Below are 20,293 nucleotides of genomic sequence, written 5' to 3'. Positions count from 1 at the left end.
TACATTAGTAATTGCCTGGTTTTTGCCTTTAATTATTTCTTCTTGTTTTGATTTTTTTTTTGCTTTCTTTTTAATGCACCTTCCCCACCCCCCCCCCAACCCCACTTCCTTTCCATCCTATGGGCTACTACTTCATATGGACATGCCTTTCAAAATCCTCTGGACCTTGGATAAACACCATTGTCTATTGTTTTATCCAAAAAGGAATATTTATTATGAACAGGACAAGTTTACATTGCAATACAAAACTATCTGATGCTCTGGAAAATGCTTCCGTTTTTGCTGATGATTCCACACTGTGCCAGACATGACCCCATACCAGTGACAGGCAGACAGCAGTGGTGTGACTGCTGAATTGAATTATACAACATATCGCCCTCATAAATTGATTATACACTGTTGTCCAAAATGGAATTTATTATATATTTCGCTCATAAATGGAATATGGCTTCTAATCCAGGCACAAATCAGTCGCTCCAGGATAATCATAAAACTAACTCCACTATCTAGCTACATTGTTGTCCACTGGAAGAGGTCAGTCTCTTGAGCTTCTAGGCCTCAACATTAGCCATGATCTTTCCTTGCTTGACGACAAAGCAATGCTGGTCTCCATTGTCAGCTGTAGATTGGTCATCCTCTGTTCCACATCATTCCTTGAAAACTCAGATACTCACTCTACAAGGACCTTGTCCATAGCTTAATAGAGTATTGCTCCACCCCATGGGCTGGTGCCCCTGCAGCGCATGCATATATATATATATATATATATATATATATATATATATATATATATATATATATATATATATATATATATATATATATATATATATATATATATATATATATATATATATATATATATATATATATATATATATCGCTTTCAGCATCATTGGAATCTCCTGTGACGATGGCAAAGCACAAAGCTTGTTTCTCTTGCATTGCAGACTGGCCGGTTGGTGGCCACTTTATTTTAAGCGTCTCTCCTTTCGTCCAACGCCGTCTTTTCTCTCAGTCCTCAGACCTAACTCACCTCTTCAAAATGCATGTTTTTCAGTAACCCCCTTCTGGTTCAACAACTCCTCTCTTTTGATCCTCCTTTCTCCCATTTGTGTAACTGCTGTCTGGAGACTAATCAGTTATTTTTCTACCCATATTAAGTCTACCTAACCCAACCCCCTTACTTGCAGGCTACTCTTTTTTTCCTCCCCTCTCTGTCCTCTTTTCCTTTTTAGGTCATCTCTACCGAGATGACCTAATAAAGCTGGACCAAATGTCCGTCCGTCAATTTTTCTTTCCGATCTTGATGAAACTTAGTACATATGTGGGTAGAGGTCGATGAGTGTTGCACAACGATATAACTTTTGTTCGGGTTCAAGGTCAGGGTCAACGTCACGAGGTCACATAAGTTATAAAAATCGCCATTTTCAAAACCTATGTAGTCTGCCATTCTACAAGATATTCAGCAACTGTTTATTGATTATGATAGTAAAAAATATTATCTTGTATCTAACCGGACAGATTTTTGAATTTCCGTCCCGTTTGGCCGCCACGTAACCTGGAAGATGGTCAAAAACACCTCCCGGTACAAGGAAAACTTTTTAGTTCCGATCTTGATGAAATTTGGTATGTGGGTAGAGGTCGATGAGTGATACCCAACGACATATTTTTTTCCCGGATTCGAGGTCAAGGTCACAAGGTCACAAAAGTTGTGAAATTCGCCATTTTCAAAACCTATCTAGTCTGTCATTTTAGGAGATATCTGGCAACGGTTCATCGATTATGATAGTAAAAAACATTATAGAGATGATCGTCACCCCCACATGGGGGTAATTTTTGTTTATTCCCTTACTTGTCCCAACTTTCCCCCACTGCCCATACATTGCCTTTTTACCCGCTATCACCTCGCTCTTCCAATGAGCTTAGATTTTACTTTTTTATGTTAAAAAAAACTATTTTAAGCCAGTCATCCACAAATACTAATGTTTTGTTTTTTTTTTCTCCGCATTTTCTATGCAGATTCAAATACGGATCTAACTCCTTCACAGAGTTTGTCCCAAACGACTTCTTATTCCAGCTTCGGTGGAAAGTCTTTGTCTCCATCAGGCTCATCAGAATGCTTGTCCTGTCGTCAGTCTAACGCTGTCATCGATGGATATTGTGAGTCGTGTCGAGCCAAGAAGACCAACAATCCACTCAAGGATATTGCGATGCTGCGGGTTTGTATTATTTGACGTGAAATGCAAGTCTGGCGTGATTGCTTATTCACACTGTGAGCACATAGATGATGCTGCTAGGATCCCCTAGACTGTGTTGGTTTATCCATTATTCCCTCTGCCACCGAAGGTGGAAGGAGATTATGTTTTCACCAATGTCTTCCTGTCTGTCTTTGTGACTTGCAAAAGTGTTACTTTCAAGTATATTAGTCTGTCGATTTTGTTCTTCTGTCTGTCTGTCTGTGTCTGTTTGTCAATCGCCTACAGGTCACAATTTTAAACTGAACTTCACCACATGGCAGAGTTTGTCATAAGCAAGAAGCCGATTGTTTTTAATGTCAAAAGGTCAACACAGGCAAAAGGTCAACAAATTTGTCAGATTTCTAAAATCCTCAATTTTCATCTGATTGACTAAATTTGAACAGGATTTTCATATCAGATTATTGAATTCAACCACCAATTATTTTTGAGGTCAACATAGGCCGAATTTCTAAAATTGTCAGTTTTCATCTGATTGACTTGAAATGTGAAGAGCAGTTGCTTATTTGGTCATTGAATTCAACCACCAATTTTTGTTGAGGTCAATTTTGCTTTATGGATTTTGCGGACGTCTTTTTGGCTGCTCTTAGAGCACCCTTATTCTGGACATTTCCATCTGTCTGTCTGTCCGCGAAACTTTGGTCAAGCCTAGGGCCTAAACCACTCAACCGATTCCAATGAAATTTGGTAGGTAGGACCAATATTTCTGGGAATCGTGTGCTTTCCAATATGGGATCCCAGGCCCTTGCAACGGCATAGCAACGGCCCTTTAAAGTGGTCAAAAAATCAACAACAAAAAAATCGAAGCTTAGAGTTCTGTGCACAATCTATCTAGCTCCCTTCATGCCAATTTGCAGCCCTAACAAAAAATATTTGTAGGAGGAGATAGGTTTTGGGCGAGTACATGTCGAACATTTCAGAAACGGTTAATTGCGAATATCTCAAAGAGAAAGAGTCTGATTTTGATGAAACTTGGGTGAAATGTGTACAATGTGGCGAGCATGTACACAAAACGAATGGTTGCTTAGGCCTAGGTCATATTTGCCACGGCGGCCGTGGGGTCTCCAAAATCTGCGGCCACTAGCAGTTGTACGGTGCCGCAGTATTTCCATGGTCACACAATGTAGCACTCACATATGTTTTTATTTTTCGACTAGCCGCACGGCGTATTTAGAAATCGTGGAGACCGAAAACGTGGGGGTGCCATACGGTCTTTGATTTGATGTCGCACGGTGACCTTAGGGCGTCGCTGAGGCGGCCATAGAATTTTCAAGGCAGACGCAAGGCGACCGCAGGGACCGCAGGGAGGCCCTCAGGCGAACGTGCGGCCAGACGGACGGTAACGAGTGGGTATATATACCAGTTCTTTTTTTTTACTGAAATAAAAATGCAACAGTATATATAACTGAATATACTGTTGCGAATTCTGGCCCGCCCGGCGTGCGATCGGCCACGTAACTCGAATGGCGACCATGTCGCCCACCGGAACAGACAATTCAGTCATGACCCTCTCGGAACAACGCCGGGAGCTAGTCACGGGTGGGGATTTAACCTCACCACCACCCAGTCCGCAGTCCACCCGCGCGAGATAGGGTAAATCGCCGAAAGTCGATATACCTATGGTACTCGCACGGGTAATCTGTCGAGGGATGGGACCACGCCACAGGCCGACTCCGGACACGAACCGCTTAAGCGGTTCGTTCCGTATTACAGGGATAACCGAGCGGAGTTATCGTCTGCCTTGACGGTTCCGATTAATTACCGGGATGTTGAAACCCACTACAAATCCCTTACGTGATGCAAGATGGAGATTCAATAAAAGAAAAAGACGAAGCAAAACGGGGAACAACTGGACAAGCACATTTATTCACGGCAGGCACGTATATTACAATAAAAGAAAGGAACAAAAGCAATACACGTATACGTTTATGTAAAGAAAAACGCAAGCAAAGAACCAACGCAGATCTACAACCGAATATGACTTACACGGCAACACATAACAGTTCTACTTTTCAAGACTGGCGCCACCCACAGACATTTATACAAAACCCCAAAAGACAATGGAAGTGCGACTTCCCTGAGCGCGTCGAGTCCTTGACGACCTTAACTCCGAGTCCCTCCGGCGTGGTCTACTGGCTCGTGCCGCGCGCCTGCACCTGTCGTCCGCCCGACAGCTCGGACGAACGAACAGAACCTCCGACCAAGAACGATCACCACAACTCTCCACAATTCCCCTTCAGGGACAAGGGAACAGGAAAGGGAACGACGTTCTCGTCGACCTTCACGCCCACGCCTTTTGTCAATCGCTTGAACGAACCAAGAGCCTCAAGCTTCCAACTCTCCACACCCATGCCTTTAGTAGGGGCCGGCTCCGCCCCTTTGCCCCGCCCCATTTCTGTCTCCACCTCCCTTCTGGAAGCTTCTCAAAAAGGGGCGTGCCCTCGCGTTCCCCCCTCCCCGTGCCGTGCGGGGGACGGGGAAAGTCAGTTTTGGCTCGGGGCCAGGGAATCATTCCCCCAAAATCAGGTCCCCACCTTTTTTCACCTTTGACCCCTGGCTCAAATCGCCCCTCCCCCATGCCAAAGTGCGGGAAAAGCAGAAGGGAAAATCCCACAGGCGCTGTTGGTTTTTGTTCATGCACGCGCCGTATGACGAGGGAAGAAAGACTCGGGCGGGAGATGCCCCTTCGCACCCCGGCCGCCCTCCCATCCGTGCCGCGGAGATCGTGACCGCACTGTGCTCGTTGAATGGCGAGTGGCGAAGATGTGGTAGCGTAGTTGTGGAAGGTGGCGTCGTGTAGTGAATGGCGTGATCGTTGAGATGTTGGTTGTGGCGATGTTCGTTGTTGTTCTTGCACCAAATTAACAATAGCCAAAGAAAAACGGCTAACTGAAGCGTCGCAGCCCGAATGGATCACATATATTCCCTCTATACAACGGGTTTGGGCTAACTACACATGAACTTACCGATATATCTCACCTGAGGTCCCTTTATTGTGTAATGCGAATTTCCACAACCGTAACACTACTATAACTATAATATACCGTGGTGCCCCCAGAATCCGAACGCCCCAATGTTTGAACAAATTGGAATCTGAACAATTTTTTCGAGAAAATTTTGCCATAAGAACCTAATACATTTTAAAAAACGGAACACAACATAGCGTTCATGTTTGTTCAAGTGTCTCCCCCACCTGTTCGAGCCGCATCTTCGCGCTTTGTTCATTCAGTTCGTCGGTGGAAGTCCTCGTGAAACCATCTCTCGTGTGTCGATCGATACTTTACTTTAGGCCTCAGTCACATTTGCTCTACGGCGAGGATACGGCGGCTGTACGCCCTCTGAATTGACAGAAACGTGCGGCGGCCGCAGAGAAACTGAGGTGGCCTCAGATGGCCCTACGCCGTATGGCGATATTTTACAGGCCGTAAGGTCGCCGTGGAATTATAACGCGGAGTTATAACTTTTTTTCATTTCTACGTTCGCCGTAGAAATTCAACAAGCCGAAACAAAAGAACTGGTAAAAAAAAAAATTTAACCCATTCGTTACCGTCCGTCTGGCCGCACGTTCGGCTTAGGGTCACCTTGCGGGCACCTTGCGTCTGCCTTGAAAATTCTATGGCCGCTGCAGGAACGCCCTAAGGTCACCGTGCGACATCAAATCAAAGACCGTACGGCACCTCCACGTTTTCGGTCTCCACGATTTCTAAATACCCCGTGCGTCTACCCGAAAAATAAAAACATATGTGACTGCTACATTGTGTGACCGTGGAAATACTGCGGCCGCTTTATAATTGCTCGTGCCCGTACATTTTGTGGACCCTCCGTCCGCCGAGCCAAATGTGACTTAGGCCTTACATTGTGTTTTCACCTTCATTTGTGATGTTTGTTTTTTTAATCATCTTGTGTTTTAATTAATAACAAAAAAGCAATCCGATCACGTGGTGTGACGGACTGTCAGGCAAGGATTGAATTTCACAGCAAAACCAGTTGTAATTTAGAATATCCATGATTACGTCAGCCCGATGCGTTTGATGAATGTGATTGTGGTTCTGGTGGCAGCGCTCGCAGAGTGCGCGAGCGATCGGAACCTAGGACGGAGCTCGAGCCTGTGTGGACCTTTGGATTGGTGATTGTACCTGTTTACATACAATACACCGCCACCAAAGGTCATTTACTCATCTTATTTCACCTTAAACATGGTGAAATTCAGTTTAAAGTGTCTTGAAAGTGGGTTTTCTTTGGTTCCATGAACGGATTAATTCACTCCATTATTTCTGATTGGGAAAATATTTTTGGAATCCGAACTTTTTGCAATCCGAACAGTCTCCTGGAACGAATTAAATTGGGATTCTTGGGGCACCACTGTCTATAGACAAACACTTATACTCCGATCTCTAGCGGTAGCGCACGGTGGACGCACGGTCGACGCAGACTGCCACGGAGGCCGTACGTAGGTGCACGGTTGGCGTAGGGGAACCGTGCGTCGACCCTGCGTTGCCCGCAGGTAGTCACACAGACCGCAAGGCCACCGTACGGCAACCATGGAAATAGTGCGGCTGCCGTAATTTTTTGGGGGTTGGGAAAATTCATTTTTCATTGAGAAGAGCTTACGGCAGCCGCACGAATAACGCAAGCCCACCGTACGCCCTACGTACGGTCGACGTGGAACACATCTACGTCATAGCTTGGCTTGTCGAATTGCTACGGCGAACGTATAAATGAAAAAAAGTTAGAATTCCACGGCGCCCCTACGACCTGTAAAATATAGCCAAACGGCGTAGGGCCTCCCTGAGGCCACCTCAGTTTCTCTGCGGTCGCCACACGTTTCTGTCAATTCAGAGGGCGTACGGCCGCCGTATCCTCGCCATAGAGCAAATGTGACCTGGGCCTTAGCAACAGCGAAAATACTTTATCGTACATCGTACACTTATTGTGGACAGTACAAAAAATCAATACCTCCGAAACTGGACCGCCGAGGGACCTGTTTTTTGTGCCCAAGGAGAATGTCTTACAGCATCATATAAAAAAATAAAATCTTTAGCGAATAGGTAAATGGAATTACCAGGGCTGCCATTTGTTAGAGTCTCTTTGGAAACATGCCTGAAATTTCACAAGGCGGGTTTCTGGGCGCAAACTAAGAGGGCTGTGATAATCATATTTATTGTGCTAAATTCATTGATAGCATGTACATGAATATCGGCTAGTCGCGTCGGTCAGCTTTCCATCTAGAGCGAGCAGCCATGTCGCCTACCGGCTTGTTACTTGGCGGAATCTTCGATTTTGTCAGGTATGTTGGTCTGTTCCGTTTGTTAGTTTGTTTGTTTGTCCGATCGTCTACAGCCCAAACGGCTGGACCAGTCGTTCTTAAATTTTTAAACCTGATAGGCAATCCACCTGAGACAGTCCGCGTCCAAACCCCGTCTTAATCAGACTAAACGTCACGACGTGACGTCACACAACGTGAAAGCACATTTTTGGACATAACTCGGTGACCGGAAGTCGTAGTGACTTCCGGTTGATGCCAAATTAAACTTCATTCAAATATCTTAACGATTACTAGATGCATCTTATTACAAATTACGCATAGTTTTCGCAAGCGTATGATGTCAAAGTTTTGCCTATTGACGTCATTTTTTAAAAAATATTTACGCTCGTGTGCAGCCGAAACAACTGAAGCAATCGTTCTCAAATTTTAAGACGTGATTGCCAATCTGGCTGAAATAGTCTGGGATCAAATCACGTCATAATCTCACTTAACGTCACGACGTTACGTCAAAAAAGGTGAAAACAAGCTTTTGAACATAACTCGGTAACCAGAAGTCGTAGCGACTTCCTGTTGACGCCAAAACAAACTTCAATGGAATATCTAAATGTTTTAAAATGCATGTTAGTACAAATTATGCACAGTTTTAGCAAGCGTATGATGTTAAAGTTTTTAGCTATTGGCGTGATTTAAAAAATATTCGATTCGTTCTACAGGTCACAATTCTAAACCAATTTGGATGAAATTTTAACAGCTCATAGAAATCCACAGTGCAAAAAGATATGTGACTTTTGGTGATGTTCAAGATCAGGATCTGGATTCTGTATCACTTTATATTATCACCCATTATAAACCAATGGGGAATTTTGTGAATTACACATGGCTATTTTTCAAACAGTTTTGCACTTATTATATTGAAACTTATACTGTCTATTTATGCATGTAATATTAACATGTGTACAAAGGTTGATCGAAATTGACCCAAGGTCAAGGTCAAGGTCACCCAAAACATGAAAAACACACACATAAAATACATATTTTTGTTTTACAACATATTTCAAACCTGATAACGGGATCGTAAAGCTGGTTGAAAAGCAATGCTCCTAGGTATTTTCAAATATTTTCTACGATCAGAATGAAGGCAACAAGCACCGATGATAAGTTGTTGAATGTCACATGGTGGTTTTAAATGAGTTGTGAAAATTTTCAATCTGCTGCCGTTACCATGACGACGCGCGCCTGATAATTGTTATTTGAGATCGTGTCATTTTATTAATGTACGAACAAATAAACACCACACATTCCATGACATTACAGCTTGGACCACCACATGGAAAGGTCAACTAATTCGCAGTGTCGTGCTAAGCACAATTTTTCATCTTGTTTGTTATCTTGCCAAAACGAAGTTTTTGCAAGATATGTTAGTCAGCTTGTATGTTTTTTTTTGTTGTTTTGTTTTTTTTTTGTTTGTCATCTTGCCAAAACGAAGTTTTGCAAGATATGTTAGTCAGCTTGTATGTTTTTTTTTTTTTGTTTTGTTTTTTTTGGTCTAATCACGTATAAAAAATTCTGCAGAGCACAGTTATCATTGGAAATTTTTGTAACTTCGCATATCAGAGGCCTATAGAGGTTCCTTTCAGTGCACAAAATTTTGAACGTCAAGGTCAAAGGTCAAGGTCACTTTGGCGCAAATCAGGGGAGTCGACGAAACCCTTATTTTTTGAGTAATTTTGATCGGATCGTCTTCAAACTTCATGGGAATATAGTTCATGGTCTGGCGCTCAGCTGATTAATGTTTGGTGGCGATTGGCCTTGACCTTCATATGTTTTTTTTTTTTTTTTTTGGTCTGTAATCACGTATAAATCACTCTGCAGAGCACAGTTATCATTGGAAATTTTTGTAACTTCGTATATCAGAGTCCTATAGAGGTCCCTTTCAGCGCATAAAATTTTGAAGGTCAAGGTCAAAGGTAAAGGTCACTTTGTCGCAAATCAGGGGAGTCGACGAAAGCCTTATTTTTTTGAGTAATTTTGATCGGATCGTCTTCTAACTTCATGGGAATATAGTTCATGGTCTGGCGCTCAGCTGATTAATTTTTGGTGGCGATTGGCCTTCACCTTCATGGTTAGCGCCTAAGGTCAAACATATTTGATGCCAAGGTCAAATTTTCAAGTTTTAGGAACCATATCGTGTCGTACATCAAATGGAACACCTCGATGAGTGCTTTCTAGATATGTGAAGCTTGAGACATTATGACGTCATTTGGTGACGTGATGAGGCAAAAGCATATTTTTCATGGTTACTCTGTAGAACGATTCTCATCGGAATCTCTCGTTGGCAGATATTCCTCAAGGAGTCGCTCCTGGTGAATAGCAGCTCTGTTAACCTCAGTGTGACCTTAAAGAAGTCACACATGGTCACCTTTTGGCAAGATACGGGTCACCCTGAGGGTGACATTGGGTTTTTTTTGTCTGTTTGTCAATTGCTTACAGGTCACAATTCCAAACCGATCATGAAACTTTACCAACTTGTGGAGGTAGTCTTAACTGAGAAGCCAATTGATTTTGAGGTCTGAAGTCAAATTTCTAAAATGGTCATTTTTCATCCGATTGACTTGAAAATTAAATAGCACTTGCATAGTTTCGTGCATTACTGATTTGGGAAAACAACTATTTTTGAGGTCAAAAAAATAGGAGATGTGTTCCTGAAGGGGGAAAAAGAAAACATTTTTCCAAAATACTTGTTCCAAAGATAAAGTTGTGCTTGATAATGAATAAATAGTACTTGTAATGATTAATAAAAGTATATACAGTATACTCCGTGGGAGTACCTCCTGTGCAGCTGCCCTCTGCAGGGCAGCACACCGGATGATGGGATTGGGGCAAAGCCTTCGGGACCCCCACTCTTTTATAGGAGGAAAACCATGGGGTAACTTTCCCGGGTCAGATTGTGATAGTGTGTGTCGGGGTGGTACGTAGGTGTCGTCCACCAGACGGTGGTCTCCTCAGGTTAACCTGAGGCGGTCCCTTCGGGTGAGTGCCTGGAATGTCCTATCCCTCAGAGAGGATGATCACCTGTCTCTGTTATCATCTGAGCTCAAGCGTTTGGACATTTGTATTGCAGCACTCTCTGAGGTTCAGACTGGATTGCGGTGAGATCATGGCAGGTGGTTACACCTACTATTGGTCTGGTTTATCTGATGGTTACCATTCCCAAGGAGTTACTGTAGCTGTGTCCAATAAGCTGACTCCAATGATAATTGAGGTAACACTGGTCAACGAGCATATTATGAGACTAAGGATTCGTCACTCCTTGGGTGTCATTTCCCTGGTCTCTGTTTATGCTCTGACTGAGGTGAGTAATCTCACCATGAAGGACGTATTCTATGCCACGCTCGAGTCTGTGGTTGGTCAGTGCCCTAGGCGAGATACTCTTCTCGTCTTGGTGGATTTCAATGCATCGACTAGAACTGATAGGGATGTTTATGAGACGTGTGTTGGTCCCCATTGGTCTGGAACTGTGAACCAGAATAGCATAAAGTTCCTTGACTTTGCAAGAAGTCAAGGACTTAGGGTGGCTGGTTCATGGTTTCAGCGCCCACAGCCTCATCGCTGAACTTGGTATTCCAACGCTGGTGTTGTGGCAAAGGCGATTGACTATGTGCTTGTTGATTGTCGCTGGATGATCCAGAACTGCAGGTCCGCCGGAGTGCTCAGTTCCTCAACACCGACCACGGGCTTGTGGTCGCAACTCTGAAGTTGCAGCTTAAATCCTGGAGAATGGTACCATCCCAGCTGAGGCTGGATGTTGGCAAGCTCAAGGATGAGAGGATAGCTGAGGAGTTTGAGAATAGGCTGAGTGGGGATTTGAGGGGTTTGGGTGCTTTGGGAAATCCTGAAGAGTTGTGGAGTACCTTCAAGACCAACATCCTTGACGTTGCTGGTGGATGTCTTGGAACTCACCATAGGGCGAAGAAGAATTTTGTCTCGAGGGACACTGGATACCATTGACCAGAGTCGCAAGGCCAGGCCTAATGGCAGAGCTGAGCTATTCAGGGAGTTGAGGCGTAAAACTATACATGCGCTGACTGTGGACAAGGAGGCTTATGTGTGAGGAATCTGTGATGGAGTAGGGCATCACCTTTCGTAAAGTGATTCTCTTCCTGCTTGCAGGGGAATTCACGCATTGCGTTCCTGCAAGCCCATTCCTCGTTGTACTGCAGTTGGAGTGGAGGGTGATGGGCTCTTGACAGAAGAGTCCGAAGTGAAGGCCCGCTGCGCCGGTTACTTTGAGCAGCTGTACCCGGCTGATCCACCAGCTGTTGAGATGGATGAAAGGGGTGTTACTATCCCTATTGCTGACCCTTCACTCAATTGTGATCCACCTTCGTTTGTGGAAACACAGGCTGCGGTGAACCGGTTGAAATGGGCTAAAGCTCTTGGGATATGTGGCATGCGCGCTGAACTTCTCAAGGCTGGTGGAAATGCTGTACTCCCGTTGCTGCATGTAGTTCTGTTCTCTGCCTGGACCACAAGCTTCATCCCAACTGACTGGAAGAAAAGTTGTCACTCTCTGGAAAGGGAAGGGTGATTGCTAGGACAGCATCACCTATCGAGGGATGGCGCTGCTCTCAATGCCAGGCAAGGTCTTTGCTCAGATAATTTTTAATGGGGTTTTCTACCATCTTATTGAGCACCAGTGCCCAGAGCGGTCAGGCTTTATACCAAAGAGGTCAACAATTGGCCGTATCATTGCCCTTCGGGTTTTCACTGAACGCAGATGAGAGTTTCGGCAGGGGCTGCTTGCAGCCTGTGTTGATCTCTGCAAAGTGTTCGATTTGGTGAATCATGATGCTCTCTGGAGGATTCTTGGCTTTCCTGGGGTGCCACCAAAACTGATCGATCTGGTGTCTGAACTCTTCTTCTTCTTCTTGTTTCGGCTGCTCCCATTCGGGGTCGCCATAGCGGATCATCCGTATGATCTGCATAGTGATTTGGCACATGTTTTACGCCGGATGCCCTTCCTGACGCAACCCTGGTCGCCTCTTACAACACAGGGATATGGTACACCTATTTTAACCGGGGTATACACCGGCCCAGTACACTGGTACTCATTTCGCCGACCTCGGAAGGATGACAGGCTGAGTGAACCCCCTGGTGTATTAATTCAGTGGCCCAACTGGGCTTGAACTCAGGACCTTTTGGATCCCAAGCCACTGCCCTAACCACTGCGCCAACACCAGGCTACGATCTGGTGTCTGAACTGTACTCTGGTATATAGTCCGGGAGCTAACAGAGATTTTTACTACATCTTGAGTACAAAAGGTTTGAGAGCTAAAGTCTTTAGATGGTGGGGTGGGGACCTCCGAATGGGCATTCTTAAGTTTTCCAATTGGTGCATTACGTAGGCGGTGCTGCTTAAAGAAGCCGCCAAAATCCGTTTCAATTACATTTTGAGTACATGAATCAAACTGGTGCCAAGAGTTTAATTTTGGCACTGTGATTACCGATATGTAATTCTTAAAGCCACTGTCACACCTTGACGATTTAGCCAGCGTATGCCGATTTCTGAAAAATTTGTCTGAAACTCTGGCACGCGTCGAATACGTTATGGGTACGTTTTGTATACGTTAAGAGCATGCTGAAAAACACTGCCATAAGTCGTAGTACGCTGGCTTAAAACGTTGTACTTTTGGGTTGTCCTCAAATTTTTGCATGCTTGAAATTTTACGACGTATGCCGGCATATGACTCACACGTTCCGCTACGCTGGCCATAAGTTATAGGCACGTTATGCAATCGTTGACACATGTCGACTCGCGTTACTTATAAGTTACTCATAAGTCGAAACACGTCGAGGTAATGTTTAGCGTACCCGAAACTTATTTCTAACCTCTGAGTAACGTTTTGTAAGCACGCTACACGAACGTTGTTCACACTTCGCAACACGTTACTTGAAAAAGACAGACGTATTTGACGTCTTCAGGACGACAACAGAACTTAATGAACGCGTTTCTAACTTACAGATACCGTATAATGGCGTATTGGCAGCGATTAGGGGAATTGGTATTTCAAAAGGGGCTTCGCAGGAGGAACCCGTTTGTTTTTTAGACTTCGTGGTGAGTACATGTCCATGTCATTCCGAGAGATGGAGGATACGGCAAGGCTGAGACGACAATACCTACCTGTCCTCGAACATCAACATGACCTCATCGAGTTTACACTGCACCAGTTGCGTGCCAATAGAGCCGGGAGAAGAAGACGTGAACGGAGGAGAAGGAACTGGGTCAGACCATGAATCGGGAGGTGACACCATTACGGCATATATGACCAGCTCATGGTGGAACTCCGGAACGAGGACCATACATCCTTCATCAACTTCCTGCGAATGCCCCCAGCGATGTTCGACGAGCTGCTAGCCAGACTGGGTCCAAGGATAACCAAGCAGTACACCTTCTACAGGGATCCGCTTGAGCCTGGCATGAGGCTGGCACTGAGCCTGCTGCTGTTGGTGCCGTGACCAGTGCTGGATTAACCATAAGGCAGATAAGGCATGTGCCTTAAGGCCAGCCAAAAATTCTTTTCGCATTAAATATTTGTCTTTTTTTTGTATTAAATATTTTGTTCTTGAATCAGTTCATCTTTTGTCTGGGGTCCATTTCCAAGAGCCCGAGATCTAATTTAAAATTTTCAGGCCATTCTGTAAAATTTCAAAATGTGCCTTAGGGCCAGCCGAGGCTTAATCCGGCACTGGCCGTGACTGCAGTGCTGTGGAAGCGACTTTACTCATTTAATGAAAACGATTTCAATTGCCGAGCACCAGCGTCCAAAAACAATAGGCGAGTGACAGGCATTTATTAAAAGTGAAGTTGCAACCTATGAATAGAAAACCTCACATAATCGTCGACGATACGCTGCCACGCTATGCATACGTTAGACTATCGTTGGGCATAGGTTGTGGACGCCGAAAACACGCTAATCAATCGTTGGTATAACTTATCTATAAGTTATCGAAGCGTTCTGTGTTCATTACTCGTACATTATGCATTTGTCCAAGTCGTTTTGAATACTTTTAAAACTGAAACAAAAAAATAGTTCATCGTGGGAATGAGAAAAAAAAATTAGCTGAAAAGAACATCGAACAATGGTGCAAAGTAGTCTCCTATTCGTGGACGCAATAAGGATCCATCATCACCCACACCCTCCCCATCACGCTCACCTACTACTACTGACATGGACATACTACTACTACCAATACTACTACTACCACGTGGTCGACATACTACCACGAGTTCATCGGCGATACGTGCAGCGCGCTATGCCTAAGTTAAACTATCCAATACTACGACTACTACTACTACTACTACTACTGACACGCTCACCTACAACTACTACTACGACTGATACTACTGACATTGACATCTACTCAACATGGAGTCTGGAACACTGACGGGTTCCTCTTGTGAAGCCCATTTGTATATACCAATTCCCCTAAACGCTGCCAAATCGCCATTATACGGTAGATGTAAGTTAGAAACACGTTCAGTAAGTTCTGTGGTCATCCGGAAGACGTCAATCAAATTCGTCTACATACGACAATGTGCGTTTGAGATACGTTACACATAGGTTCAAAGCACGCTACTCATAGGTTCAAAGCATGTTACTCATAGGTTAAAAATTAAGTTTCGGGTATGCTAAACATTACCTCAACGTGTTTTGACTTACGAGTAACTTACAAGTAACGTGCGTCCTACGTGTGTCAACGATCGCGGAGCGTGCAGAAAACTTATGCCAGCGTATGCGGAACTTGTGAGCTATACGTCGAGTACGTCGTAAAATTTTCAGCATGCTTGAAATTTCACGACGTACTCGACGTACCACTGAATATGACAGCGTACTTCCTCGTTTTTCAGCGTGCTCCTAACGTATACACAACTTACCCATACCGTATTTGACGTGTGCCAGCGTTTTACACACATTTTTCATCGGTCGGCATACGCTGGCTAAATCGTCAAGGTGTTACTGCGATGTTGACACTTCCAATTTTCAGGCGATTATGATTTAAATCGGCATGCGGCAGGTTTTTAACAGGCTATGCCACGAGTTCGTCGGCGATATGTACAATGCGCTATGCCTAAGTTAAACTATCGTTGGGCATAGGTTGTGAACGCCGACAACAGGCTAAGCATTCGTTGGTATAAGTTATCTATAACACAACGAAACGTTCTGTGCCCGTTACTAATATGTTATGCATACGACCACCACGTTATGAATACGACCAAAACTTAAAAAAAAAACCCTCCAAACTTTAGCGTACGCCAACGTTTTACATACATTTTTATACGTTGCTATTGCTGGCTAAATCATCAAGGTGTGACAGCGCCTTAAGTGACAGATTTGGTGCAAAACACATTTAAGAATGGCCGAAAGAGGGCGCTATTTTTAGCACATTTAAAACACATCTCAAGTACATTAAGGAAACGTTGTGGAAATATTCTTTTGACCTTCATAATAAAAGGATCGATCACTCGTTCTTAAGTGATCATTTTGGTGCGAACCCCATTTAAGAAGGTGTCAGATGCAAATATCTGTTTTCGTTATATTAAGATCAATACAAAACAGGTGAAATAAAGGTCATTTCTTACCGAGTAGCCCTCTGTCTCTGGGGCAGCATGCTAGAGTTACCACATGTCTGAGCACTTAGTCGAGAAGAATATTGGTTTTCCAATATAGCAGAACATTGTCACTTTCATGGTTGTGACAGTATTACTGGATTATTTTGAATACGTTGCCTGATATAGCTGAAATACTGCTAAGTAGGGCGTTGAAATCTTGATTGCATTCTTCAGCACACTTCTGGGTTGTCTGAAGGGTTTTTTCACACTACCGACAAGCTGGTGATAGGCTCCTTAAGGTTTGGCATGTATCTCACTTCCTGTTTTGGTAGCTCATCCTTGTAGAAGATGGCAATGAAGCCAACCCACATGGGATGAACATCAGTCTCAAACGTGTGGCACATCATCCATATGACGTCAAGACGCCTTGCCCTAATTGCCACGTCTGGTAGGTTAAATACGGATGTGTTCTTGTAGCTGAAGACTGTCATTTTGGGTACACCGAAATACAGAGCAAGAGGAGTGTCAGCGACAGTGAGAGACCTCTTCTTCTGGACAGCTTTCTTTGCTCCTGGTATTGGCTTTCTAACTGACATTGGTGTTTCATTAATCTGTCAAATGCTGGTACTATCACATGGCAAGTTTTGATACAGAATTCCCATCGTATTATGAAGTGTGTTGCTCCCCGACAACGTTTGCGTCATTTCATTAAAATTGTCAAACGCGAGTCCCATTGGAAGTCCTTGCAAAGTGTTCTCAGGGCAAGCTTCTTTTCTCTCTTGGATCGCTTCAGCGGTAGCTGTTTCGAGTTCCTCCAAGCAAGAATGGTTAAGACGATGACCAAACCTATTCAGAACTTGAACAAGTTTCTTGCTACCAGTGATAGATCTGATAGCCATACCCAGAGTGACATGTTTTGCTGGTTTTGCATGGCCTCTTTGAACAACAAACAATGCATCCTGACTTGTTGAATCAATTCGACGTTTTATCCGCTTTCCACATTAGTCAGATATGTTGCCTGTGTACAGAACTCTGAAGAAGTTCATCACGGATTGGGGTACAATTGTGTCCCCGTCTCTGACATCATCTAGTGTTGGATTTTCTGGTATGTTTTTATGGGGAGCATATAACAGCTGCTTTTGTAAAATAAGTGCTGATTGGTTGAGGAGTCGTTCTTCGGACTCTGCATAGTCATTAGCCACTCGTACGGAATCATCAGCGATTTCTGCGTTGTACAGAATGCTGCCCAATTTCTTACCTGCTGGACTCTGCATCTTGAGTTTGGACCCAAATTTATTTCTAAGGTTTCACATGAGACTTTGCTTATGCATAGGGGACTCATCAGCAGATGAACAAAAGTCCAAATAACGTTGATAAACAGATGTCAACAGTTCTGCACATTTGTCAACAATTACAGACTTTTCAACACATTCATGGATATGTCTAATTGCAACTGTCTTTTTCTGTGGAATGTCATCAGTATTAGAATTTCTACTGGCTGCAAGTAAGAATGCGCTCTTGCATGAGTGATGATACTTAGCTTATTTTGCAACCAGGTCTACACCAACGACTTTGGAAAGGATAGCTTCATCCTGAAGTTGCTCAGCGGCCTCTTGAATTTTATTTTATGTCCGGCCTCTAATGTCTCACACGAACCTAACAGTTCGATAACTCCACCTTTTTTCTTCTTCCTCTTTGAATTGCAGAAATTGCAAGTTGCAGGAAGTATTCCAGATGACGAGGGTTCAGCTTCGTCATCTGCCCTTGCATTTGAATGCAAATGAGGCAAACTCCTCTCACTGAGGTCAGATGGTCTATCTCCAGGAGCTGAGGTTGTTGATGTAACGGCTGTGAATTTCTGATAGCAGGCTACATGATACCCATCATTCTCAACCGGGTTCTGAGGCAAGCTGACAACCAAGTCATAGTACACTGATTTCAGAAATTGGGCTTTTGCACGCCTTTTCTCAGCTGCAGCCTGCACAGTACTCCAGTTCTTCTCATCGAATGGAAAAACATCACAATGTGGAGTCTTCGCTGAGGGCTTGCCGGCAATGTGGAGAATACAATGCCTGGATGCAGGAACATCGTTGTTGGAAGGATCAGATGATTCCATATCTGTTTCACTGGCCGATGACCTGAAATGGATTTCATAAGCTATAACTAACAAAAATGCGCTTCAAAAACATGTTATGAAATCCAAAAAAGTTGGGATTACATATGACACAATACCAGTATTACCAGAGTTTATCAATACTGGTGTTAATTCTAAAATGATAGATAATGGAATGAGAGACATCTGCAGCTCTGTGGCGGAGACTAATAAGTAGTGCTGTTCGCTGACACCATTTCTTGTATTACTGGTAGAAAATATTTACATTATTATTAGTGAATATAATAATAAAGAAAGCGAAAACAGTCACCTTCAACAAATGTTACCTGTGCGTGGCGATGCAGTCAAGAATGGGCCAGGGATCCATTAATTGTAGGCTGAATTATGGGATATACTAAACCCCTCCTCGTGGACAATTCGTCAATTTATCCACAAGCCACAATAAGTTATTGGCTTAGGGTCCCTAATTTATGTTATCTGAACTACTCTAACTCTCAGTTGTAAAATATCTGTAACTACTACATTCAGAATGATGAAATGGGAATCACAGCACCAACTATGCTGCACAGCTGATCTACATGTATCACCAACACACTGCATGGGCCCATCCTTGCATGCCAGCAGTATATATATATATATATATATATATATATATATATATATATATATATATATATATATATATATATATATATATATATATATATATATATATATATATATATGACGAGTTATGTAGGCCCACAAGTGATTCGTCATCTTCCATGCAGTTATCTAATAGTTTAATACCCGTCGCAAATGTTGGTTCCTGAGTACACCAATCTTACTTCCTCCTTCACAGGAATTTGACCATAATTGATATTTGAACCCTTCTTGAATGGGTTTTGCACCAAAGGGGTCACTGAAGAACTACTGATCCTGCATTAGGAAGGTCAAAGGAATATTTTCACAAAGTTTCATTGATGTACTTGAGATGTGTTTTAAATGTGCTAAAAATAGCGCCCTCTTTAGGCCGTTCTTAAATGTGTTTTGCACCAAATCCGTCACTTAAGAATTACATATCGGTCATCACAGTGCCAAAATTAAACTCTTGGCACCAGTTTGATTAATGTACTCAAAATGTAATTTAAATGGATTTTGGCGACTACTTTAAGCAGCGCCCCCAATGTAATGCACCAATTGGAAAACTTAAGAATGCCCATTCGGAGGTTCCCATCCCACCATCTAACGTCTTTAGCTCTCAAACCTTTTGTACTCGAGATGTAGTACAAATCTCTGTTAGCTCCTGCATTATAGTGCTGTGTGTCTGAAGAGTGCTGTGAGATGTGGTGATTCCATCTCCGACTTATTTCCAGTTCTTGCTGGAGTTCGTCAGGGGTGTGTACTGGCCACCACACTTTTCAGCACTTGTATGGACTGGATTCTGGGGAAGATGTCGGAGAGATCAAGCTGCAGTGCATCGTTTGGGAATGTCAAGATCTCTGACCTTGATTTCGCAGATGATGCAGTCATCTTTGCGGAGACTCTGGATATCGTTTTGGGGGCCCTTGAGGTGCTGAATGAGGAGTCAGAGCCACTGGGATTACGTGTTTCCTGGGTCAAAACTAAGATCCAGGCTTTCAATGACATTTTGGATGCTGCTGTCTTATCTGTACCTGTTTGTGGTGAGGACATAGAGGTAATGGAGAGATTAACTTACCTTGGCAGGGATATTCATGTCTCTGCTTGCTGTGAGCCAGAAATCAATAGATGTCTGAGATGGAGATTTCATTCCTTTGGTACCAAGTCTCTTCAGAGAATCCTTGGCTATCGCTGGTTGGTCTTTGTGTCCAACGAGCGGTTGCTGAGAAAGACTCAAATGAGATTTGTTACCTGCGTAGTCCTTGAGCGTCAGCTGCGGCTGTATGGAGATGTGGCTCATATTCCTGACGCTGATCCTGCTCACCAGATTCTCTCAGCGAGGGAGTCTCGTGAGTGGAGGAGTCCAATGGGCTGACCATGTGCCTCGTGGTTGCAGCATGTTGATCGGCATCTCAAGGATAAAG

General features: G+C 43.7%; 1 protein-coding gene and 1 pseudogene across 4 annotated transcripts in view; one reads left to right on the top strand and one right to left on the bottom strand.

Annotated features, from left to right (window-relative positions):
* NUP153 (nucleoporin 153) overlaps window positions 1–20,293 on the top strand; it is a 101,843-nt gene that overhangs the window by 40,855 nt on the left and 40,695 nt on the right. For all 4 annotated transcript variants that reach the window (XM_085854523.1, XM_085854520.1, XM_085854522.1 and 1 more), the window contains one exon: window positions 2,023–2,222. In XM_085854523.1, coding sequence (XP_085710649.1) covers window positions 2,023–2,222 — 200 coding nt within the window. The remainder of the gene's footprint in view (window positions 1–2,022; window positions 2,223–20,293) is intronic.
* Window positions 16,399–18,251, bottom strand: LOC147013051 (uncharacterized; annotated as a pseudogene).

The sequence above is a fragment of the Eptatretus burgeri genome, chromosome 14, assembly GCF_056783735.1.
Source record: "Eptatretus burgeri isolate ZD-2024b chromosome 14, Ebu_testis_v1, whole genome shotgun sequence".
In the NCBI taxonomy this organism is placed as follows: domain Eukaryota; kingdom Metazoa; phylum Chordata; class Myxini; order Myxiniformes; family Myxinidae; genus Eptatretus; species Eptatretus burgeri.
Note: the sequence above shows the minus strand (reverse complement) of the source record. Positions and strands in the feature narration are given on the sequence as shown.